This window comes from Corvus kubaryi, unplaced genomic scaffold, assembly GCF_017639235.1.
Source record: "Corvus kubaryi isolate FWS band 111438036 unplaced genomic scaffold, C.kubaryi_AGA036_p1.0 76, whole genome shotgun sequence".
NCBI lineage: Eukaryota > Metazoa > Chordata > Aves > Passeriformes > Corvidae > Corvus > Corvus kubaryi.
In genome coordinates this window covers 12,668,052-12,693,977 of record NW_024582063.1, presented here as the reverse complement: position 1 = coordinate 12,693,977, position 25,926 = coordinate 12,668,052, and the positions used below count along the sequence as shown (strand labels likewise).

Sequence of the window (25,926 nt, the reverse complement as noted above, 5' to 3'; positions counted from 1 at the left end):
GGTACCTTTTCTTTCTCAATTTCTTTTTTTTTCTGGTTAATTTTGGTGGGTTGTGGACATTGTGAGCTGTTTCCACTCTAACCTGATGGAACAGTAACTTTACTTTTTTGTAGAAGTAGGTGAATTGGCATTGTGCTAGGTTAGTGAGTGAAATAAACTCACAGATCTGAGTAGAATGAGAGCTAGCCCAAAGGGATCAGTGGGAACTTGTATCTAGCAAGAAGTAGAACGGAGGCTGAAAGAGGGGATCTGTCCATTTTTGTCAGTCTTTCTTCCCTTCAATTCTTTCTTCCTTATCCTTTCCCTAGTGAAATACCATGCAGATTATTTGCTGGGCTCTGGAATATTCTTCAGGAGTAAACTTCAAGAGATAGGGCAGTGTAAAAACTGTGTTCTTGAAAAAGGTAATGCCAAATCGTAGTGATGTTCTTCATTATTAAAGGATTTTTAAAAAATACTTAAAAAAAATCAAATATAATCTATTAAACTGTTGTCATGGCTCCATTAGGAAAGAGATTCTGCTTCAGGCTACTTCTAGAATTTATGGCCTGCTGAGTTACTAAATCAAGATTTCAAACAGCAAGGAAAAAGTTGGTCTTTGGGCTACTTTATGCTCACAAGAGGCAACTACATGGTAAACCACTGGTCTGTTTTTTGTACCCCAGTGATGATTTTCTGCAATTTAGCAGCTTGCTGCCAGTGCTTCTGAAACACGCAATTGCCAGGAGCAAGCTTTTCTCCTCCACTGGACTTCCTCTCCTCGAGCCTTAAACTACCACTGTTTGGTGAGAAACCAGCCAGCAGATAGACCTGTGAAAAAGCTTCAGGGCCAGGAAATTGTTTTGTCGAGAATGTCAGCACTCTTGGCTTTTAGGCTGCTATTTCACAAAATGTGGAGCCATTACTGTATAGGACTCCTGGAGCACCTCTAACAGCAGGGAGTACAAACTAGGGGTTTTGGGTTTTTTTTAAACTAGTCTAGAAAGCTTACAAAAATTTAGCTGAAGAGCTGTCTGAAGAGTCAGAGATGAGGGAGGGCAATTTCGGAAGTTGCTACATCTTGTTTTTGCCACCCAGCAAGTATTACTTTTTTTTGTATAGGATTCTGGAGGAGGATAGTCTGGTTTATTTTATGCGGTTGTAATCACAGCTGAGAACAGACTTCCTAAAATGCTTGTGTGTAATGATAATTTCACCTGCACAGGCTGTTCATAACCTTGCTGTGGCACACATACAGTTTTCTTATTCTTCGGTAGATCAACTTATTCTTCTTAAAAAAAAAAAAAAAGGCAAGCCTTTTTTTTTTATTGCGTTGTTGGAAATAAGAACACTTTCTCATTATGCTTCTTGTTTGTTTGTTTTTTTTTTTGAGAAAATAAATATTTAAACAAATTTGCTGTTGATGTTTGGTTTACATGGCAGAATGGACGGATGCTTCGTGTTGGTTATTGTAAATCCTGCAAAATGTGGAGTGGTCCTATCCTGTTGCTGTTTAAGCTGTTGTTTATCACACTGGCCTCTGCATTAGTTCTTGTGCATTTTAATTGACAAGGAAGGTATGATTTGCTCTCCTGATTTGCTGTGTTCTGGAAGATCTGTCTGTGACTGTTCTTGAGATTTTTCAAAACCTTATGAGAGCTTTAGTGAGTAGCTGTAATGGGACAACAGACTTTTATAGCACTTGGATGACTTAATTTTTATTTTTGTGGGAATAGTATTTGAACCATTTAATTCATCAGGTGAAAGTAACTAAATCTCAGAGAAACGTATCACTGTGAGAAAATGTACGACTGACTTCTCAAGTAGAAAGACACTGAAACGAATCACTTATATTTGTTTATTTTAAAATGGAATGTTTTTGAGACTATTCATCAGCAAGAAGTGTATTATCTTTTTGACATTAGGTGGCTAGTCTAGATCCAAAATGACTCACAGAATTGTAATCTTTATTTTTCTGTTTGTTTCTGTTCAAGCAGAAGCATTTTGAACCAAATAAGGTTCCTTACACTTGCACCTCAAGAGGAAGGAAGTGTTAAAGAAGAACCAGTTTCAGAAGTTCGAACCAGAACGACCTGGCAGTTTGACTGGGCATTAAATAAAGTGGATAACTCTGTCAGAAAAACTGGCCGCATCCCTAAAGCTCTTCTACTAAAAATCTTCCAGGAAATAAGCAAAGCAGGTAAGTTGCTTCCAATTAAAACAAAATAAAGCTAAATTTCAGGCTGGTATATAACCAAGGAAAGGAATTTATCAAGCCAAAGAAGTGAATTGAGTATTCTGATCTGTATTTTGTCTTTGAGTGTTGTTTGATCTGCTGTATATGTTGATGGCTAGGCTTTAAATGCTTTAGAGATATTATTTTGCTTTGAATGCTCATGTTAGCTTTTTCAAGGTTTATTTTTGTCTTTAAGAATTTATAAGTCTCATAAAAGTGTACTTTTAAGGTATGTTTTAGTGCCTTGCTTACTGCGGATTTTTAATCTGGTAATGCACTTTCCTCATAGAACTGTGTCGTGCTCTCTGAGCAGGGATCATACCTGTCTCCTTTGCACAGTATATTTTTAAAGTGTCTGTAATGAACCATGCTGCCCTTAGGATGTTATTTGTTTTAAAGTGGAACTACAACAGGGAAATGTGGAGGTGATCCACAAGTTTCCACGTTCCCAGGTAGCTGTGGTTATTCATGACTAGAAAGCTTTATTTTTTTGAATAAAATAAAACCAAATAGTTGAAGCATTGTCCATTCTGACAGATTCAATACCTCTTTGGCTGAAATATGTAGACTACATTTTTGCAAACCAGCTGCCACAATTGATGAGGTTTGGTACAAGTTAGAATGAGTCAGTGGAGATATTTAAAGAATATACTTGCTAAGTACTACTGCCAATATTTATCAATAGCAGCATGTATTGTTTTGCTTAAGTTTTAAACTTTGCTGTGTATTGCTCTGGACTCTAATGGCTTGTCTAGCTGGCATTGTGCTTTTAAAAGTTTTGCATTTTATTGCTTGAAGGCTAAGCCTTCAATTCATGCTCTTTCTGTTGAACTTAGTTTTTTCTTTTTTGCTTGGGATATCCTTTCTGATTCTGACTGCTTTGTCTTTTTTTAGATGTAAACCTCTAGTTCGCAAATGTGGGTTGGCAAGAATTTTGTGTCTCTGAACCTCTCTGCAAGTAGTTCTTCATGAACCTTGACTAGTTCCACAGTTTTTAAGTCATATTAACAAAAATGTTAATTACTTATAGGGTTTTCCTTTGGCTTTGTAATTGTATTTAGAAATAAAAGCATAGAACCTCACAAATGATTTAACTAAGGTGCTGTTAGAGTAAATGGCAAATATTACCATATGAAACTTTAGTCCTTGTTTATTAATTAATAAAGAAACAAATTTAGCAAAAGTGTGGGAGCTTAGTGTTGATTTCTGCCTGTTTGTATTGTTTTTCCATTTCTAATTACAACACAAAAAAACCCTGATAAAGTTGTTTGCAGTAGATCTTGTTGTGCATCTCTCCATGCTCAGACTGCCAAAAGTTTTTGATTTTCTTTTCACTTTCAAGGTATTAAGTTACTAGTAGTTGCAGCACTGGCATTCTGAAACTGAAGATGTGTTGGCATTTTCATTGCATGAAGTAATTGTGTGCAGGGATTTAAAAGTTGATCATTTATGAACTGATGGTCATACTTGACAGTATGTTATTTCTAAAAAAACTCATTTTTATTTGAAATTGCTGGGTTTGCATCTAAACATGGGATAGAATAAAAATTGTCTTCAGCTGATTGGGTCATCTGTGGTAGATTCTGCAGTTCTGCCTTTCCCTCAGGAATAGTAGTGAAATGCAAGAAAGAGATGAGTTTATAGTTAACTTTTTTGACAATCTGTGACTAGTACAGAAGTAAGAAAAGGCAGATAATATTACCGTTTCCTTCACTATTCTCTAGATGTAAATTTTCTCATATGTTATGTATTAAACATAGGCATAAACTGGAAATGGAAGTTTTGATGTGGAAGTGTTTCTGACTAGCAGTTCTGGAATTGTATTGAATTGGTATGAAGTATTTTGACATTTTAGAAACTTACCGGAAAGTTATGTCCGTGTTAGGATGAAATGATCTCAGGATCTTGAGCTGGAAAGTTGAAAGCATTAGATAGTCTAAGTTTAGGAATTGTGTGTTGTACTTTTAAAAATTTCTGCTCGGCTAAGCTCATTATTGTGCTAAATGGCATGTTTTGTCATGAATCTTCTTAGGATAGCGCACAGTAATGTCCTTGTTTAATCATTTGGGTATCCTGTTCATGAGAAATCTTCAGTCTTGGAGAAAATTCTATATTCTATAGAAAATGTTTAAATATTTCAGTAGGTCAGTCTCAAATCTTCTTTCTAATATCAAATGCATAATTACTTATGAAGAAATTTGTGTTTTTGTTCCACTTGCAGGGTGTCCAGGGAGTAACCAGACCTTGCTTTTGTTACAAAGTTGCGGTGCTGTCTTACCAGAGGTATTGTCACCTGAAAGAACAGAACTGGCCCATATGATATGGGACAAGATGAAAGAACTTGGTACGTTGGGTCTGTTAGCCCTTCTTGCAAGAACAGCTCTGTGCTTTAGTTACTCTCTTTGTAATGAAAGAGATTGTATTTTAATAGTGTTTAAATGTTAGGTTATAACAGGTTGTACTTATTACCGAATGAAGAGTAGATTTTATTATTCAGGTGAAAGACCTGTTTCTAATTCTGGGGGTTATAGTGACATCTAGGGGTGTTAATCTAAAATTCTAAAATCTAAAGATTTTTTTTTAAAAGATGCTTAAATTGGACTTTTGCTTGTTTTTCATTATTGAATTTACTTTTCTGTTAGATGTTACCTTTATATCTGGTGGGTCGAGTATTCCTAGTGGTACCAACTATTTTATCAGATGATATTTTTACTGTGAGTGAGTCATTTATCTATAGATAATGCATAGGTGAATTGCTGAATCTGTAAAATAAATACAGCTGTAGAGATTGCTTGCACATGAGCATTGCTGTTACTGTGCTCGTTACGTTTTAGCCTTTTATAAACACGTGAGCTGTTAAGTAGATGTCTGATACTTCAAAGGTGAATAAAATGAAGCAGCCTCCTAAGTTCATACAGAGTAAAATTGACATGAAATTAATTACCTGAGAAAGCTATGAAGCAATGTTGAATTTAGAGAATCTACATTCACTGACTATGGCTGAAATATTTCCTTAGGTGCTGTGTATGATACAAGCCATTACAATGCTTTACTTAAAGTCTACATTCAGAATGAGCACAAATTTTCTCCGACAGAATTCTTGGCCAGGATGGAGGAAGCAAATGTGCAGCCCAATCGAGTAGGTACCCTTTTACAGGATCTTCATTCTTAATAATAGTCTCCATTTATTGAATGGAAATAGCTAACTTCCCCTTTTTGTTTTCTGTAGGTTACATACCAAAGATTGATTGCTGCTTATTGCAATGAGGGTGACATTGAAGGAGCAAGGTATTCTTTTGCATTTATGTTTAAAGGGATTTCCACAAAATCTGCTTCTCATATTCCCTACCACTAGTGTTAAAACTGATTTCTGTGTAATTCGTAGAAATTGAGCAGAGCAAAGAAGGGTTTTATATATTTTAACCAAGCAATGCAGAGCAATTTCGTGGATACTGCTGAAACCTACACAAACAAAATAAAAATAAGTGATAGAACAGTGTGTTGAAATCAAGTTGTATTCACACTGCTCAGAAAATAACTTGTTTTGTCATTTCTAGAGCCATCATGAAAAACTGTGAGGTTAGGAAGGCTTACTGTTTTTGTAAGAAAATGGCTACTGGGAAAGGCATTTGAGAATAAAGTGGGCTAAGGAGCAAATAGTAATAATTCTGTTTGTTGTCATTACACAGGGCTTGCCGGGTATCTCTTCAACTATTTTAGCAAGGTTAAGTTGTAACAATGTGATTGAGGGGCATGAGAAATAAGTAAAAGGAAGATAAAAATTTAAAAAAACCAGCCCCACCCTAGTGTCTGCATATTCCAAAGTGGCAAATACAAATTGTCTTATATTTTGCAGTAAGATTCTTGGATTTATGAAGAGCAAAGATCTCCCCATCACTGAGGCAGTATTCAGTAGCCTTGTGAAAGGACATGCAAGATCAGGGTAATGTTTCATACCTTTTATTCCTTTTGTTTACTCTTAGCTTTACTAAAATATAAAGTGATACTGTACAGAAAAAATTACATGCTGCAAAAGAGTGTGATGGTTTTGAATAATAATATGTAGAAGACTGTCTCTACATTTATGAAGCAAAAAAGCTATTTAACAAAGGAAGTAGATTTTTTTCTTGTGTCTGAAAATCTTGTATTTCAAGATAAATTACTGTACTTCTGTAGTATTTGAGAAGAAATTTGCTGTACTTAGTTCTGAACTTTATAATCTGTTAAAGTTGAAAGAGTATTTTAAGTAATACAATTATTAAAAAGATTTGCACTTTCACCTTTCAGGATTTGCTTAGTTAAAATAAGTTTCTCTAAGCTTGTGCAGTCTTTGTTTCCAATTCTAATTAATTTAATGAGGAAATATGGAAGTCGCAATAAACATCATTATGATAAAATCTACTGAGGGTCTTCCTTTGAATTCTTTTAGAGATATGAAGAGTGCAGAAAACATCCTTTCAGTGATGAGGAGGGCTGGTGTTGAACCAGGTGCAGACACCTATTTATCACTGCTGAATGTGTATGCTGAAAAGGGTGATGCTGATAGCATCAAAAAGGTATTGCAAATTTGAATTTAAATACAACTTGTTAGATCTTTTGTTCAGTATAACTTTGGAATGCTTTCTGTCCATGCAGGAGGAATAAGAAGAATTTTATAATTGGTTTCCTCCCACTTTGAAGTAATTAACAATTTTTTTTTTTTTTTTTTGCAATTGAATAGCTGGTTAACTGGAAGCAATGTCATAACTTCTGAAAAATACTTGTCTTTTGATAGTGGCATTTCACTCTGGGAAGATAGATTTGTCATTGAGTGATTTAATAATTCAGGGTTTTTTTTAAACAGTGCATGTGAGATATCTATGTATTTATTTATGAAAATAAAAAGTAAACCTCGATTATTCTGTTGCCATTGAGCCATCCTTTGGCCATTGAAGCCACAGGATCTTTCCAGTGAAGATGAATTTCCTTTTTTGAGAGTTCATACCAACAAATTAGATACTCGTAAGAGAGGCTTCCTTGGAGCCCTTTCTGTAGCTGATTTTTTTCAAGTATTCTCTCTTACTATTTTTTTAAATTAAAGAAATACTCATAAAGCAATGAGAAAAGATCAAACAAATTTTCTTAAGTTGTATCAGGAGTTTAATCAGATGTAGAAGACCAAATCAAGGAAGAGGGTATTGGAAACATAATTTTCTTCTGTGACTTAAACAAATAGTCATCAACCAGTATTCTTCCAAACAATTACAAAATGTTTGATCAGTCATTCTTCTCTTTAGAAAGTAATTTCTTTTGAAAGTCATCTCACAATGAGAAAACCTCTGGTGTTTTCATATATGGTGTTTAGATATGAGAAAGAAACTATATGTTATATCTGTTTTAGCTGTCCCTTTTTCTTTTTACAGTCTGAAGGTGTTTGAGTCCCTCTCACTACTTCTTGCATATTCTTTCTCTCTACCATGTTCCATTGTCTAAACCTGTGGGTTTTAAAAAAGAAAAAAGCCCAGCCTTTTGTGTTTGTTTTGAATTAAAAAAGTATTCTGTTTCGAGTCACTTTGGAGTTGATTGAAGTTAAATTTGTTTTGGTTTTACAGGTGCTAGAACAGGTTGAGAAGACTGAAGGGTACCTTATGGATAGGATTTTGATGCAGGTGATTTTTAGCCTTGCCAAGGCTGGGTATCCACAGCACATTGAGGATATTAAGGGACGCATAAGATTTGAAAGGGAATTAATTCCAGGTATGTCCTTGGTTCCTGCAGCAGGGTGGAGAGAGAACATTTTTTGTTTGTTTTGTTTTGGGGGTTTTTTTGTTGGTTTTTTTTTTGTTTTGTTTTGTTTTGTTTTTCCTTCTTTTTCCAAAAATAGGTAATTTTGTAGTTTTCCCTTGAATACTGAGGGAAAGGAATAGTTTAATAGTTTTGCCAATAATTTGTGGATTCATATGTGTGTTTGTGTGTTTTAGATTGTGTTTTATAAAATCTAAATGTGAAACAGCTTTAATAATTTGCATACAAAAATTGATCTATCATTTAAAAAAAAATTCTAAAATTCATTAAGCTTTTATAAGAAAGCAGCATGTGTGGAGTCCTTTCTTCAAACACCACTGCTAAGATTCCTGTTGTGAGAGCTCTTCGTGACTGCCATAAAAAAGGGATACTAAAAACTGAACATGGTTTTTTATTACGTACCTGTAAAGTCACTTCTGGATGTTTAATCTGACTGATAACTGTTAATTATCCTTCATCCATTTTTTCTTTTATGATGTGTCTAGAAATGAGTTTCTCTTTTTCTTATCCTTCTGTCATGCTGCAGTGGTGATACTTCTGTAATTTTTGGCCTAATCTTCGTACAGGAAAAGTGAATTTCATTGCTAAATAGAAATAATCCTGGAAAAGGTAGTCTCAAATTTGTGCTGTTAATCTTGTTATAAAGTATCTTAATGGTACTTGTAAAACACTTACTTTCCTAGCTTTCACTAATTTTAGTAGCTTAAGGTGAAAAAGTTGGGTGCACTTTATTAATACTGTTGTTCTCTGTTTTTCAATTGCTAGATGTAATGAACTTGTGTTTGACTCTGATAACTCATGGCTTTGAAGATATCAGCTTCAGCATTTTGAAGTCTTTAAGTCATTTATCACGTGATGATTTGGACCAAGGTAGTTTCTTCTTGCAACACTGTGTAAATAGAGATCTGGTAAGCAGAACAGCAATACTTTTTTTCTTAATCTAATAGTAACAGTATATTTATTTAGTTTAATGCAACTGTGAAGATTGAAAATGGTGAGTTGTTGCACAGTCCTTCAAGAGCAAAAGATGAATTTTATTTTTTTGTATCAACTTGCATAGTAAATTGAAATTCACGAAGGAATCCTGTTTGGCTTGTGTAATATCCATTTTCTAAACATTAGAAGAATCTGACGTTTTTAACAATTTGAGAGATTGATAAATACATTAAATTAATTTTTGGAATTGTTTGCAGCCTCTGAACAAGCTGAAGCAGTACTGTAACGAGTTAAAAGAAGCAAAGATGCACTCGGCACCATTACAATTTATCTTGCGTTGCGCTTTGGAGGCCAACAGATCAGGTACTCTGCTTATTTAGTTATTTTGCCTGTGCTCATTTAGAGTACTTGGTCACTGTTTAATTGTTTTGTGAATGTTTTCAGCCTTGGCCATTGATGTGATGAGGATGATGAGGGAGGAAGGCTTGCCACTCAGACCTCACTATTGCTGGCCGCTGCTAGTTGCATACCAGAAGGAGAATAATCTTAAAGGTGAGTTGTCTGATAAATGCTCCTGTAGCATTATTGCAAACCTAGTACACAAATCTTACTGCTATGAGATTCATCAGAGATGAAACAAAGCCCTAGCTATGTCTGTCCTCATTTCAAGCAATTTTTCCTTCAGAAAGACTTTTTCAAAACATCCTTTCTTACTTGATTGTGATACAGTTTTACAAATTTCAAGTCTCCCTTGACATAGAAAGATGTGAGTGTTTAGTTATCTTTTGAACTCTTCACATTCTTTCTGCCTTCCATGTTCTTTATGCTGCTGATTACATTTTACTCTTGAAGAAACTGAAATCCAAGTGAAGAATTTAAAAGTAAGGTTATGTCATTATAGCTCTCTTGGACTGCAAACCCAGTCCTTTTTTCAAGCCAGCTTCTTATTATTTGCCTGATGAACCAAACATGAGTTTTGTTACAATCATAAAAACTGCAGGAGAACTTACATTGCTGAATGTGTGAGTCTGACCTGACAGCATACTGATTGAAGGACAAAAATGCTCAATCTTTGGGATTCTTAAGTAGGTTTAAGCATTTAGCATACTTTCCCCTGTTACACATGGGGATGTCTACAGGATATGAATAAGAAGTGAACAAATATTAAATTTTAGAGTACAGTATCTAATTCTTTGGTTTGCGTTATTGGTAATTCAGAAAGAATGGTATTGTAAAAAGATGCTTTTAACAGAAGTACTTCCCCCTTGGGGAAACAAAAAACTGTCTTTTTCATCTTATCTCACAGTATAATGTGCTTTAGAATGAGATGCAGAGTTGTTAGTGTGACACTGGGTGACAAACAAAATGCACAAACAAAAAAAAAGTGCTTTTAGCAGACTCTTCATATCGCAATTTTATCTTAAATATACAGTCACATTCCAGTTCGGAAGAAATGCTGAAACAAGTATTCCCTAATTGTTTCTGGCTATAAAAATGTCTCAAGTCTTTTTCAAAAAGCCTTTGTGAAAACAATATTCAGTTTTTATTAACTCCTTAGGCTCTGTTCCTGCTAGACTACTGCCCAAGTTTATCTTCTCCTAGGTCTTCAAATCCTTGAAAGTTCTATGATATTTTAAAAGTCTGGCAGTGTTGTTTTAGCTGGGTCCTTTGTGACTTACTTGAAGCACAGTGTTGCCAAAAATAAGTAAATTGAAATCAGTGTCATGCTTCTCGGTGTGGATGCTGCCTGCCTACTGAAAAAAGCTGCTTTCTTTTACTCCATGGAAAATTTCACCTCACTAACACAATTCTAAGAGACGTTGGAATTATTTTTATATTTAGACTTGGCTCCCAAAACTGAACCTGTATTTGAGTGTCAAGAGAAAGTGAGGTGTTCATACTTCTTTTGGTCTTTGTCAAGATCAGAGGTGGCCCTAATTTGGACTCCCTACTGTAGAATTCAGCTGTGCTTTGGCTAGTACTTGCTGCTGGAAGTCATGTAAGTGAAGTGAGAAGAAAACTGATGAAGGATCCTTCAATTCTAGCATTTGTAGCCATTTTCCATAGAGCCTTTGTTTTTCTGTCTGCAGAGGCATTGCATACACGTACTTCTGTATGGCTGTAAGATAATGCTGTGAGTTTGCAAACTCATTTTTGTAGCCTGTCCAAGTTTGTATTGTCAAGTGGAAGCACTGTGTGCTTCCACTACGACTCTGTACATCCCTACACAACTCAGTGATTTTGCAATTCCTAAAATACATTAGGTAAGAAGGTACCTGATCAGTTGCTTCTACAGTGAAGGATCAGTGTAACTATTCTTGCTGAATAGAACAAGTTGTCTTCGTGTAAGCTTGCATTCAGTTTTTTCCAAGTTAATAACAAAAAAAAGAATAAATTAGTTCTGCTATCTAAAAATACAACCAATACACTTGGAGAAAGGTAAATAGGGGGAAAAAACCTCATCCACCCTGGAATTGTTTCATAGAAATAGTAGAGCAAACAGTAAGGCTGCAGTGAGAACCTAAGGGTGACAGCAGGTAGTAAATGAACAGAGTGGTGCTTTCTAGGAGTAAAAAAATAATGTGAACAGAAGTATAGACACAGTACCACATATCATACCAAAAATAAGGTAATTAATTTCTCAACAAAGTAGTAATGCCCAGCCTAATGTGTGTGATTTTGTGTCTTGGTATAGGCAAGGCTGGAAAAGGAAAAGAACTTTGAGGAAAAAACTATTAAAAATATGATAGCATGTAGATTGGACTAAATAATCAGAACAAACAGAATAAAAGCAACAACCTATCTCGAACTGCAGTGTGCAAATGTCTGAATCAGTACATACGGTCTGACCCAAACAATTATAGCAGTGTTTAATTAATATTTTTCTAATGTTTATTACAGCAAAATCTGACACTGGATATCAAAGAAAATTCTGTAATTTCTGTTTTATGGAAATGTGTTTGAAAGGAAGGTAGCAGTGAAGTGGTGGCTAGGAGACATGAAACTAAACAAGGCTATTTTTAAATACACCTTAACCACTCTGAAATGGCAAACAGTTCTTTTCAGTCGTTTTACACAGGCAAGTAATTTCAGGTGGGGCATTGCCTTTATGTGCATCCATTATATAAGTTGATAAATACTTACTTCCTTAGTAATTATTAGGCTTTTAGGAATGAAAAGTACTTGCAGGGTTTAAAAGATCAATATGCAGTGGATCTGAACCTGTTACTGGCACTGAGTCATTTTGTATCAGGTTATGCACTAAAATCAGGAGGGCCTAGTGTAAATAAGCAGAAATGTCCGACTTATGCTTGCTCCTGAATATTTTATAGCTCCCCTTTGCCTTTGAATGATCAAATTATTTTTAAAAACACTTCTTACAAGTGTGTATTTTGTTTTTGGGATCTACAGTTGTTAAACTGTTGTATAACTATTGTTATATACAAAACCCATGGTTAGTGAATGGTAATTCAGTTTTTATTTTGGAAAATAGGAGTCTGGGTCCAGAGGAGAGTAAGAGTGGTGATTTCACAAAGTTACTGCTTGAAATCCTGTTTTACAAACAGACTTTTCTGGCAAAGAACATTCTGAGTGGATCTGAAATTACCAGCACGGCAAAAATATGTTAAATACTATGCTTTCCTGAATGTGACCTTACTTTTTGAGCTGAAGTTTTGTTTTTTTGTTTCCTCAGAAAACTGCTTAAAGCCAAATTTTACTTCCCTTGCACATGTAGAACTGTACATAACTGCCTTAGAAATTCCTCCTGTTCTCATGGGACTGCTGAAGGGAGAAGGCATGACCTAACTGTGAGAACCTCAGGAAATGAATGGTAGACTGAAATGCAAGCTTCATTTTTCAGTTTTTGAAAAGCTGCTCTACCACATAAATATTATGACCGCCTCATAGTTCATCTCTTCTGTATTTGTTCTTCAGTATATTAATTTGAGGCTGGAATCTGTTCTGTTGGAGTGTTTGAGTGCTGTTTCCAGTATTGACAAAAAGAAGCTGTTTGACTTTGTTTCCTATTTCTGTCTTCTTTCCACTGAATTATTGGATTTTGTATACTCAACTCCTGTGTACTTACATATGTCAGCCCAAGATCTCAAAAAGCCTGTTCTTGATCAAGCAGGGAGATGGCCAAAAGACTTTACTGGGGGTTTTAGTCATGCCCAGTCTTCTGGATCAGTGGTCTCCAAAGTGAGGTGTGCAAGGCAATCCTTTGGGTTGTGAGTGGGCTGTTTAGCAAATAAATAGTTTATCCTTTTTGGCTTTCTATTTTTGTGTGTGTTTGATAATGCCCACAACTCAGTAGAGTTCTATACATGTGTAAAATTTCTGAATCAATATACATGTATGTTTGGTGGGGGGATGTTCTCAAAAAGGTTTGTGAGACCAGGTTCTACATGAACATGACTGCACTTTCATGTCTCTTTTAGCCTGTTTTTTGGTTGGGAGAGAGAGAAGAGGTTAGTGCATTTTCCAGTATGAAAAGCAAAGAATTTATAAAAGTCCACCTACATAATGCTCAAATCCTTTTAATTGAAATGGAAATGTTTCATTGCTTAGTATTGCAGAAGTTGTTTATTTGACTATAAAGTAGTTCTACTCTTGGTGAGGTAGAAAATGTATGCAAAACTGTAGGATTCTGTGTTGGTTTCATTAATCTTCTGTCCCCCCAAAAACTGTACATCAGCCATCTTAAAAAAAAAAAAGCTGCCACACATCTCTTCATTTTAAGTTCTTTGGCTATGCAATTTCTTTGGTGCAGTGTGGTTGTGGTATCTGCATCTTGCTGTTGTGCTGGTGTTCTGTTTCTCACACCTGCCTTTTCCTGCTCAGGAAGTGTGCCCTGATCTGTCTGCTAGGGAGTGGGGATGCTTAACAAGCCTGTTTTCTGCACTCTTCTGGGTACAACTTTGAGCTCAGACCTCCTGAGTGCACCACACCTTATTCACTGTGGGATCTAGTTCTTGGTCTTCAAACTACTTGTTAGAGTTACTTTTGAAATTATTTCAGCACAGGAGGACTTAATGTAATTTCTAGGATGTTGAAAAGAGGAAATAGAAACTAGCTGTCAACATTTGAAAGGTATGAAGAAAGATTTAGTGTAATTAATTCTTTATTCATATTTTTGCAGATTCTGGTCCAAAATCAGAGTTTTGTTTAAGGCAAACTCGAACAGATGATGCGACTTTAATCTAGTGTGACTTGCCTGCATGTATTTTCAAGTGCTCAAAGGGAATTCACATTTGATTATTTGCACCATAGTGCACTGCATAAAATATTCATGGAAGTGTCACTTTTCCATAGGTGGCACTCCAGGGCAAAGACAGGGACTTTGGACATTTTTAAAGTAATAAGTATGAAATGCAAGTTGAAAAAAACATATGCTGTTTGGTACTGGTGTCCTGCAGCAACTGACAAATCATTTTTAGACCAGCAAAAAATGATTATACCTGTATTGGTTTTGACAGGGGTTCAGAGTTTGGTAGCTAAGGTTACTGCAAGAAGTTCTGCAAATCAGAAGAGTGTGAGCAGTTAAAAAGAATGACATATCCTCTTAAACTACACTCTAGTTGCTGGACTATTAATGTTTGGTATCTGGTGTCTTCAATGGGAATCTACAGAACTGATACACAGTCCAATTGTGTGAAATGGTGTGAACCCAGTAAAAGTTACAAGGTAACTTCACTGGGCTTGGGAGACTCCAGCCTTTTTCTGAATTTCCTATTTGAAGCTGATGTGCTCTAGAGTAATGAACCACTTAAATTACAAGCATGTTACTAGTTTTAAACAAATCCAGAAGACAAATCCTGAACGCTAATGCTAATCAGGGTTGGATACTGGGAACAAAACTAAGAATGTATCATGTATTGAATAATGTGTTTGTATCTTGAGTATGATTATATACATTACATCAAATTTCAGATTTTTTTTTTATGCACAATATAATGGGCATTTTGATACATAGCTCTGTAAGGCATTCTGCAAACATGACTAACTCATATATTTGCTGTGTTAGAAAATTACTTCGTATAATAGCAATTTCCAAACTGAACTTTCATGGTTTTTATAGTACAGCACAAACCAGGAAGTTTTGTAAATCTATTTTAAGTTTCACAGTTAAGAATTCTATTAACACCTAAAATAGAAATGCAGGATTTTTCATGGCAGTTTCAAGGAGGGAAATTGAGAACACAATTCCTGTTTTTGTAAAGCAATGTTTATTTTAAAATGTTGATTCTCAAGTTTTTCATTTTTCTGTATGCTTAGCCTTATTAATTTTGCCTTGATAGGTATCTTTGAGGTTCTCAAAGTGATGCACAAGTTGGGGGTGGACCTTGATGCAGAAACATATACAGACTATGTTTTTAAAAACTTTGCTGATACTAAAACTGCCCATGCCCAGCTGAAGGTGAGTTTACACATAAAATTTTTTAAAATTACTATTACATGGCTTCTTTTATTATGTTCTCTGTGAAGGCTTTAGATCCCAGTAGTGCTCCAAACATGAACCTGGTATGATGAAGCCTTTTCAGAATATTTAGAATACTTTTCAAACAGTTGTTGCACTGATGGTTTATCATGTCTTTTTCCTGCTGCTTTTCTTTTTCTTCTTCAGAGCTAACCAAAATATTTTACTCCAGACCTAGTAGCTTTCTGTTTCCTGAAGTAGAAAAGTAAATTAATGAATAATGCCCTTTTTTTTACTAGGGATTGGAAGTACTACAATTGTTTCTGGTGAATATTTTTTTTTTTGCTTGCTAAAGAATTGAGAATTGGAGACCAAATTTAACTGTCCCAGTCTTTCTGCCTTTTGTAACTTTGTCTCTTGCAGTTGATTTCAATACAAAAAAATTTTGATCAGTAGCAACTCATTTGGCTGCCATATAGACTTCTGTAGAGCACTTTCTATGTTCTCAGCAGCTACAAGCTACCTTTGGGAAGGAAGTGTTTAAAAATATGAAGTTTCAGAAGGTCTTCTCTGTGTGTAGTGCCATGATTGATTGCTGATTGCTTTTTCTCTAGGAAAATGGCTGCCTGTTTGAAAGTGCTGGGCTCTACATAGCAGAACTGAGAAGTGAAGCACTGCAGGGGAGACTGGACAACGTTCTTTCTATAAGTGAGTATTTTTCATGTTGCATGTTACTACATACTTGGTGGTAGTGTTGATTGGCTGTAGCTTAAGAGATTTATTTGTATTCAAATGTGAGGTTTCAAGATATGTGGGGAACTTGAGCAAAGTGCTTATCATGGGAGATCTTCTATGATGACTTGGCAGATTGAAACTACCATAAATCTGAACCATAAATCACAGTTTAATTCTTCTTTGGTATTGAACCTGGCCATAAGATTTACATATTTGCAAATAACAGCTTTACTGTGATTGTGACAGGAATGTGACACTCTTTGTACTTAGAGAGCTTAAGCAAAGAGTTTGTTTTTCACAAGGCCTGTGAGGTGGTTGTTTGCAGCATCAGTGACTACAGAATGTGAGGAACGACACAGCTCTGAAGTACTACAGAGTTACTAATGAAAGAACCAACTTTAAAGAACTGGTGGGCACTGACATTAACCTGAGGGTGTTCTGCTGATCTCTTGGTCATGGAAATCGTGTATAAATGTGATTGGTTAATTAGGCATTGAATTGTAGCATGTTTAAGAGTTTTCTCCAAAGACTGTTCTGATGATCAGTGCTTGCAAAAATTAATTTACATCATTGACTAAATGTATGGGATGGGATAATTTGCTTGGTTAAGTAGGAATATGTGAGTCTCTTCAAAATTTTTTATTTAAAAAAATAAATAGTTTTTATTTTCCTAGTATACTGAGCTGTTAATAAAACACCTAAACTTGATACAGAAAGATCTCTTTGTAAACAACAGTTTTATGTGTCCAAAGCTTATGGAGAAGCTTAAGCAGTTGTTTGCTGCAGTTGTCATTAACTGTTTTATTTAACAAATACAGAAATAAGTAGGGTATATACCATAACTCTGGGAAGCTGTTGTGTTGCATATGAGGAAATTGGGTAGTTACTAATCAGTGATTTGATTTTGGTATTGGAGAGTTACCCATTAGTGAATCTTCAAGATTCACCTTATATTTTCCCACTATTTTGTTTAGTTTTATTACCCAAAAAAAAAAAAAAAAAAGAGCATAAACCCAACCATTGACCCTAAAAAAATGAAGTACCTAAAATAACTTTGAAATTTTTTTCAAAGGAGAACTGTTTATTAAGAGCAATGACATTTCTGCTGGAATGTGAAATAGTTGGTTTTTTTGGTTTTTTTCCCCCTCCATGAAAATGTAGGCCCCTCCACTCATTCTGGTTAACTGAAATAGGCTGGTTTTAATCTGTTGTAAGACCCAAATACATGTATGCCTGGTATATGGTAAATGTATATGATATCAAAAGTATGACACAGGCACAGATAGTAGGTTGAGTTCTGTCTTACTGCCATGAAATTCGTATCACATATTATTTAGCCATTGTTGGTGAGTTGAATTTAAATCTTGTAGTGGTATTCCTGTTTACAAAGACTAGGGTTAATAATTCATGGAGACATATCAAATTTCTTTGAACTTGAGCTTTAAAGGAAGCTACTCCGTAAATAGTTTACCAAGCTGAAATGAATGCTAGTAAATCTAATTAGCACCTGTGTGATGATAAGGCACGGATATTAAACAGCTGATTTTTTTTTTTTTTTTGACTTGTCTCCTTTTGCAGTATTACAAAGAGGGAAAAATAGACGCAGTATGGAAAATAGTTTGAGATTGTCTCATCAGTGTAGTCAGAGGAGGCAAAGGTTGGTTATTAATGCTGGCTGCTATCTAGGTGTATTGATTCAGCTTCTCATGCCTTATAAATGTATAGATTTCTGCTACTGACAAGATGAAAACTCCGAAGCATCAGCTGAGGAATCTGGGCACATAAGGCAGCGTACATGAGAGCCGCTTTTTCCCTTTATCATGCCGTTCCATTCCACTTCATTGTCAGCCCCTTGATTTTCTCAGACTTGTTTGTTGCTAAGGAAACCAGGTTGCCGATTGTCAGCAGCAGCTGAGCATACTAAGATGCTTTTCTGCTTGTCTTTTTATGAGCAAAAAGTTTAATATACTGCTGGAGGGGAATTTGTATTGAGGGTGTCTTGAAGCCAACTTTACCTGAGATTTTCAAACAAAAAGAAATGTTTCAGCATTTAAAACTGGAGTTAGACTAAGGAAGTGCTTTTAGCATGTTCTTGCCTTTGACTTCCTGGGTTCCTTTAGAGCTGGTGTTTTTATTTTGGTTATCTTCTACCATATTGCAGCCCTTGCTGAAAGGGCCCTGTGCAGTCAGGTTTTTATAGCAGTTAATTCCATTGTGATGCTGAAGTGAGATGATGATAACTTCATACAGGACATAAATGCACCCACTACTGTATTTTTTTCTTTGCTGGTCTACTGTGCTGGAATGAGAGACAGCAATTCTCCAGGAAGAAGGTAGAATGATACGGAATATTTAGCCAAGAAATTATGTAAAGATTAGGACATGAAGCATAACTGTAAATGATCTCTCAGGGACATCTGATTTTAAGTGATTTTGCAGTTTTCCTTTGTGTTGAAATATTATTGTAAATAATAATATTAAAAAACATGTAGAACTGCATATTTGTCTCTTCGCCCCCCCCCCCCCCCCCTTTAGATTTAATTTAATTCAGTGGGTAGCACTTTAGATGGAACTACTTTTTCTTTCTTGTCAGGAATTTACACTAGCAGAAGCAAACACCTAAGAAAGTGTTGTGCCACTGATTTTTTGCTTGGATTTTTAAAATTTTATTTTTATTATTATTTCAAAAAAAAAAGGGGCAAAATTTTAAAACCTATTTTAAGGCAGGCATTCAGTCTAAAACAATTAGCAAACCATTTGCCTTCAGTGGATCTATTTTGGTTCCAGTACTAACATCTCAGCTTTTCGTGATTAGGATTGTTTGAGGTTTGTTTTGCTTTTTGGAATTAGTCTTGTACTTTCTTACAGACAAAGATGCTTTATGCAATTAATAATTTGTATAAAAAGCTAATGTATTAACTCTTGCCATGAAAGGCAATGTAGAAGGAAAACTTCTCTCTCTCTGAATATTTGATTGCTTTTGAAATGGATCAGATTTAGATAAAACCAGGACCATTTCAAATACTTTGATATTTTAAATTTTGATTTATAAGTGTTTGTCAGCATTTAGAAAACTATCAAAATAGCTTTTCTAATGCTGGTCTGTTTACATGATCTACTTAGTTGTTGTAGTTCAGGGGTTTTTTTGACAATGACTATTGAGAAACATTGCTTTCATTTACAGTGTCTTCAGCAAACACACCTGCTATTGATTGTCGTCTGTTTAGAAACAGCCTCATTTTGGGTTTTAAAAGGTAAGGTTGTTATATGAATACCTTTTTTTTCCTCTGTACCAAATTTTCCTCTCTTTCTTGTCTTGTTGAGCAGGAGTTTGTACAGTTTTTTGCCCCCTGCTCTGTGTTTTAGAAGTAGCATTCCAAGTCAGTTAGGGGATACTGTAGTTCCTCCCTGCTTTTCTCATTTTCCTTGCCTCTGCTATTCGCTTGAAGCATTATATATAGTAGATTAAAAAAAAATTCAGTATTCTTTGTTCTGTGGTATTTGCCAGTATATAAACTTAGGGTAGTAAGCATTTGGGGAATTTATCTTTATTCACTTTTTTTTATCAACAGCTATGCTAATGTAAAATTTCACTGAAGATTATTACTATTAACCTGTAAAGTAATAGGGTGCTTGATGAAGACTAAATACGAGTAGGAGCCTGGCATATTTTGCTACATCTGCTATCTTTCTGTGCCCTCTGGGTTAATAAGGCTCCTGAACACTCACATGTAACACCTAGTTCTGAGCTACATTGCCAGGGCTTTGTATTCACAGCCATATGGTTCCGTTCTGCAAGGCAGGTTCCTTGTGAACTTGCAAGGTTGTCTCAAGCTTATGCAAGTATATGTGAATTAGCTAGCAGTTCTATCATGCACTGCTTGCCCCAGTCAAACATTTAGCACTGGGAATGATAGGTTTTGTTTTCAGCATGCCTCCACCACAGGGAACAAGAGAAGTCACTTAATATTGCCACTTAATATTAATATACACTCAGGACCAGGGTTTGAAGGCTGATTTTGTAATTTCCTGGAGTTTTCTAATGAGTGTGAGTTCGAACTGTGTTTGGGTTGGATATTAGTAAAACCTAACAGGTAAATATGACCAAAATAATTGCCTAGTAAATTGCATGTTCTGTCTATCTAGCTGGTCCCGTTGTATCATGGGAAAAGGAGGAGAAAAAGAAAGCCAGGGTTGAAATTGGTTAGCTAGGCCCTGGCTGGCCTTGGCATCCAAGGGATAAGTGAAATACTGTTTTAGATCCAGTAAGAGTATATTGCTATTCCTTTGAATAGGCAGTCCCAGAATTATCTGTTTCATATGTATTAATTAAAGTAAGAGATTTTCTAAACATGTTTTCTCTCTTTAAGTATCGATAAATGTCCAGCTGAACTAGGACTTTCACTGGAAAGCAAACCTTGCCGATATTTACCACACACAACAAATGCTAGCCTGAAATATCCCTGCTACTGGCAAACTGTGCAGGTGTGCAGAATGTGATTTAAAGTATCTTTAAAATGTCATCATCTTGCTAGCAAACTAGTTGCTAAAAATCATAGTCTCCTCAAGTGAAACAGTTACTCCCCTCTTAGTGAGAACAGTTCCTACTGTTATTGGACATCTGGGCTAAAAACTCAGAATTCTGATGGAAATTAAGGTTAGAGGTCTTTTGGTGTGATTTTTTTGGGGGGTGAAGTGGTGTTTTTTTTCTCTTTTTATTTCAGCTGTCCTCGCCACATTTAAGTGTGGTGTAAGTTTTGTTTATCTGTTTATATTACTCTTTTGTTTGCTTTTCTTGCTACCTGGTTTCAGACACTGTGTACAAGGTTGCCTGCGCCCAGATTTTACCCTTACATTATTTCTGAAAGCATGCCCACTCATGTTTCCTTTTCTGTTTTAAACTTAATGGCTAGAACAGCCTGAGCATGAAACATGAGGATATGATAGGAGAGAAGAAAGACTATTTGTAGGTTTTGTAAAGACCACAGCAAAATTTTATGGCTAAATGCAGGTCTTGAGTGTTCAAATGAACAAAGTTCAGGATTGGAGTACAAAAGTACAAGGTAGGGATGCCAGGGATGCATGAACAATGTCTGTGGCAGACTAGTTTATGGATTTCTGTTGAAACTGCTCTTCTCTAGTAACTGCTTCAAAGTATTCCCATTCTATTTGCCTGATGTGCCATTACTATTTCAGAGTCAAGTACTTTAGGAAATTGATGCATTTGATATCTGCAGTTCATTGTCATCCTGTCAGTGGTGGAGTGAGTTCACCCAACAAAGCTTAACTAACCTCACAGATGGCATTTTCTTTTTCCTCTGTGTGGACCTGCATTTGACTCATTTTCAAATACAAGTGGCAGTTGCACAGAAAGAAAAAATGTTTCATAGGCTTGAACCTCCTAAATAAAATCCAAAACTTCTGTGAATGCTTTCAAGTTTTTGTGCATCTGTTCACACTGACATCTTATTTTCCTCTAATGAGAATTACAGGAAGATAAAATAATATCATAAGTTTTTGTTCTCTTACCCTTGCCTATGTTAATGCTGTTTTATAGTTGTTGGAAAGTTACAGTTCTTGAAAAGTTATAGCTTCTAACGAGAATTTTGAAGTTCTATGAATTACAGGAAGACATCAGGTTTTTAATACTTGAGACAGCTGGTTTACATTAAGATGTCAGGGGTTTTATACTTTAGTGAACTGGTTGATGTGATTTTTGGATGTAACCTCATGATGTACAGAGAAGTGTTCTTCCCCAAGTTCTGTTCCAATCTATGAGGGAAGAAATTCTATGTTTTGTTTTCTACTTTTTAAAATATTATGTGTTTTTCTCACTATAGTGAACATTATACCTTAAGAGATTTGATTCATTTCTTTTTTTATAATTAGTATAAATACATCAATAGCTGCCCATAGTTATCTTGGTGAATTAAAAGTCTAATGCACAGGAGACTTAGATTTTTTTTCTAGCAAATTCCATGTCTCAAGTATTTTCTATGTAAAGTGCAGCTTATTTGAGTGAAGCTTATTTTCTTGAAATGCTAAATAGAGAAATATAAACCAAAAAAATACAATTAGGATATGTTAAAAAATTGAACTAAGACCAAAACTAAAACACTTTCTAGTCGTAAGTGATCTATTTGGAATGTTGCATTATTTCAAGTTTTTTAGCTGAAATTATGACCATATCGAGTGTCCTAAAAATTCCTAAACTTACTCTGTACAAAATTAGTTTAAACAGTATGTAGCAATTATTGTATTTTAATTTTATCTAAATAAGATCCTCAGTGTTAATGTTCTGTGTTGTTTTAAAGAAAGCTACAAGAGTAAAATAATTCTATTGCTTTCAATTTGTTATCCTTTGCTGCCCTCTTCAGCTCAGATGATGTACATCTATGGAGCAAGGTAAGTGGAGATAAAACTGTAAATAAAATCAAGATTCTCTAGGCATTGCATGTTTATGGTGTACTATTGTAAATCTGAATTCTGAGACTGAAAATTGTAGACCTGATTAATTTGAGCAAGACTTCTGTCAGTGGCAGACTGTACCAAGTGTATTGAGTTTTCAAATTGGACAGTTAAGTGAAATTGTGAAAAATCAAGTGTGTTACCATGTCATGTAGCTTATGCTACTGCAGTTTCTAGATCAATGCAATTACAGCTGAAGATGGCTGTAGCTTCTGGAACAAAGTCTGCCAGGGTTGTGCCATCTGACATCAATTCACTTTCCTGCCCTCCCTAAACTTTCTTCCTATCCTCACGTGAGTGCTAATAAAATAGTAAGGCAGACTTAGTTTTTCAAAGTTCCTGTTATAGGACTTAAAGCATCGAAGTCAAAGCCAGATAAAAGAAATTAAGTGGATGAAATCAAAGGGAAATTAGTGATCATGTTGCCGACCCTGTGTTAGGGCTACATTAGAAAGACACGGCAATATAACTTGGTCAGTAGATTTTGCACAGCATTAGAATAGAGGAGATGTTGGCAGATGCTGCATTGGATGTGGTTTCAGGATTTGGGAAGGGATGCATTGTGCTTTTTGTTGTTATTCTTCAGTACTGTAACTGCTGACTAATAAAAGTACATTTTAGGTTTTGCAAAGAAATCTTGGAATGAAATGGAAATTGGGATTTGGAAAGTTACTGATCACTGATTTGCATAAAATCAGTACAGGATTTTTTGCATTTTACTACCTTTTACTGTTATGTGATGATTCTCGTGAGAGGATGTTTTTGTCTGCTGCCTCTATCCTTCCTTTTTTGCATAAAAAAAAAAAGGAGAGCAGGGAAAGAAAAAAGGGGATCTCTTATTGGTCCCATTATGAAAATAATTTTGAAGGACAGTTAGAGAGCTGAAGTGATTGTAGTCTGTGAAGTTAATATGTAGAGTTAATTCTGCTCTTCATCACAATGGAAGAAAAATAAATTCTGTTGTCTTCACTAAATTTAAGAGTAAATACATGCATTGAACTTCTAAAATAAGAAATGCTAACTTGGGAAATAAATAGACATGAATAACTTTACACATGTTTTTGGACAATTCATCCCTTTTAGTATTCTGATATTTGATTCAAAAGAACTGTTAATGACTTCCTTGGATTTTATTGCAGTGTGTATTGATTTGTCATAGGAAGATGAGGGGAAAAGGGCAGAAAAATGCTGTAGTTTTACTGTGAACAGTGTTCATGGTGTTGGTAGAATGAAAAATAATAGATAAGATATTCAGTTGCACATTTGGTATTTTCTGGCTTTACTTACCCATTTTCATCAACAATTGAAGGTGAGGATTCCTTTTCTTTTGTCATTACTTAAAACACAGCACTTTGGCAGTGAGACTGCATCTCCTTCTGACTTCTTTGAGATTGCATTCTAGAATCATGGGAGATAAAACAAAAATTCTTGAAACACAATTTCAGTTTTTAACTGAAGATTTAAATCTTAAAAATTATTTAATTTCCTTAAGAACAGTGAAATGATTTTTAAAGTGATGTCGTTTAGCTTAAAGTATTTGTAGGTAAGGTGTGGGGGCTTTTGGGTAAATGCTTCTTTTCTTTCAAAGGAAGTAAAAAATATATATTTCTTTGGTTTGCATGATGGATAAAATGAGTGCTAAATGTAGTTGAATGCAATTAATTTTTATGAAAGCATATTTTGTCATTCAAAATTGCACTTATTTACAACAGCTTATTTACAACTAGCTGTACTAGTTACCTTAATTCTAGCAGAGCATAATAAATGATGTTCCTTTACTTTGTTTTGGTAGCTGCTTCTTTAAAATATAAATAAAAAGAAGCTTTATAGGCCAGTTTCAGCCTTTTGGTAAATTGGAACGTAATTGTAGCACCTTCAGGAGTGCCACTGGTTAATACTTGCTTTAAGCAGTGTCTTAGGATAGCTAACTTCCTGTAGAATGATATATAAACAGAATACTAGAGTGTTCTGTGTCTTAATGCTATACCTCAGAAAGCATTTCTGTTTGCAATATTTTTTTCAAGAAAACCCTATTATTTACCAAAAAACTCCTTTGTGTTTCTTAGGGAATGACTATGATGTGGTAAAGAATAATACTTTAACAGAGAGATGCTTTATTATTTTGAGAATTCAATTTCAGATACTATTTGTCCTTGCTTGCTTCTTTTGGCTGCAATGTACGATTATTCTGTCTTACCAGATAACAGAACTGTTGTACAAGGATGAACGTTATTGCCTGACGCCTCCAGGACCAACTGGTAGAGTTTCAATTTCTATGATTGTAACTTATCCACAAATCCGTTCTTCTGTGTAATGATGGGTTTGAGGGATTACAACAGTAAACACTGATTGCTTCTTTTTGAAAGTGAAATTTGAAAACATGTTGGGTAAAATCCTGATTCAAATAATCAGAGCATATTCTGTGAGATCCACAAGATTTTTTTTTAGTTATAAGAAAATCTTGCTGATAATGATTTACTTTTCTAAATTTATAGATCAAAATGGAGATTTAGAAGGAATACAGTATCAGTGCTTAAATACTTTAAAAAAAAAAAAAAGAGGCAGTCTTTCAACCTACTTTTACCTTTAGTAGCTCTTCTGATTTTGTAAGGTAACATATCCCAGATTTTCTACCTTGAAATAAGTATACTTTTATGTTCAGTGTGGTTTTTTTAAATAAAGGTTTGTTTTTTCCCCCCTCCTTTTGGAGCCAGAGGGACAAGGAGGTATGGGGACAGTTAATCTTTGGGAAGACAATACTTGATGCTCTTCCTGTTCTTGGAAGGGCTACAGGACCCCATATATTTTTGCACCGCATAGATAAGAAACTTAGCACTATTTGCTAAAATCTGTTCATCTTGACTTTGATTGGCTAATAGGCAGTTTCTTCAGTGTTAGTTGCTCTAATGGTTAAAATATTTTTGTATCCTGTTATATTAATATTACAATACTTAATGTAGCTTGGTAATGGAATATAAGGGGTAAAATGTACAGAATAAATATGCAAAGTGTTAGAAATCTGTTTTTTCTTTGGAGCAATGACAAAATATTTGTGGCAACTATTTGGGGTAGCAGGCAGGAAAGGGGGGGAAGGCCTTGGGCAGTACCACTTCTGTCACACAGTAGTGGAAAAAAATAGATTGAAGTAAGATTCTGTACTGAAAAGCTGTCACTAGGTCTGAAAATAATTAATATTCCTTTCACTCACCAGTTAGATATGTGCTCCCAAACCACATAATCTCTATGCCTCAGTGATCATTGTTGCCATTTCAGAGCCTCTCATCAGGGTGACATCTCACACCAAAATGATTTCTTATAAATTAATCTTGATAACATGACAGTCTCGGTAATTTTAGTGGAATGCTTTCTC

At 35.1% G+C, this 25,926-nt stretch overlaps 1 protein-coding gene across 2 annotated transcripts in view; it reads left to right on the top strand.

Annotated features, from left to right (window-relative positions):
• Nucleotides 1–25,926, top strand: part of LRPPRC (leucine rich pentatricopeptide repeat containing) — an 87,694-nt gene that overhangs the window by 8,798 nt on the left and 52,970 nt on the right. The window contains exons 2-16 of one of the 2 annotated variants that reach the window (XM_042051840.1): nt 1,977–2,179; nt 4,437–4,559; nt 5,233–5,354; nt 5,445–5,503; nt 6,072–6,158; nt 6,645–6,771; nt 7,807–7,951; nt 8,765–8,907; nt 9,193–9,298; nt 9,380–9,487; nt 15,235–15,353; nt 15,968–16,061; nt 19,273–19,342; nt 22,466–22,493; nt 24,757–24,814. In XM_042051840.1, coding sequence (XP_041907774.1) covers nt 1,977–2,179; nt 4,437–4,559; nt 5,233–5,354; nt 5,445–5,503; nt 6,072–6,158; nt 6,645–6,771; nt 7,807–7,951; nt 8,765–8,907; nt 9,193–9,298; nt 9,380–9,487; nt 15,235–15,353; nt 15,968–16,061; nt 19,273–19,342; nt 22,466–22,493; nt 24,757–24,814 — 1,592 coding nt within the window. Of the gene's footprint in view, nt 1–1,973; nt 2,180–4,436; nt 4,560–5,232; nt 5,355–5,444; nt 5,504–6,071; nt 6,159–6,644; nt 6,772–7,806; nt 7,952–8,764; nt 8,908–9,192; nt 9,299–9,379; nt 9,488–15,234; nt 15,354–15,967; nt 16,062–19,272; nt 19,343–22,465; nt 22,494–24,756; nt 24,815–25,926 lie in introns of both variants that reach the window. The other variant, XM_042051839.1, reaches the window with a different exon arrangement.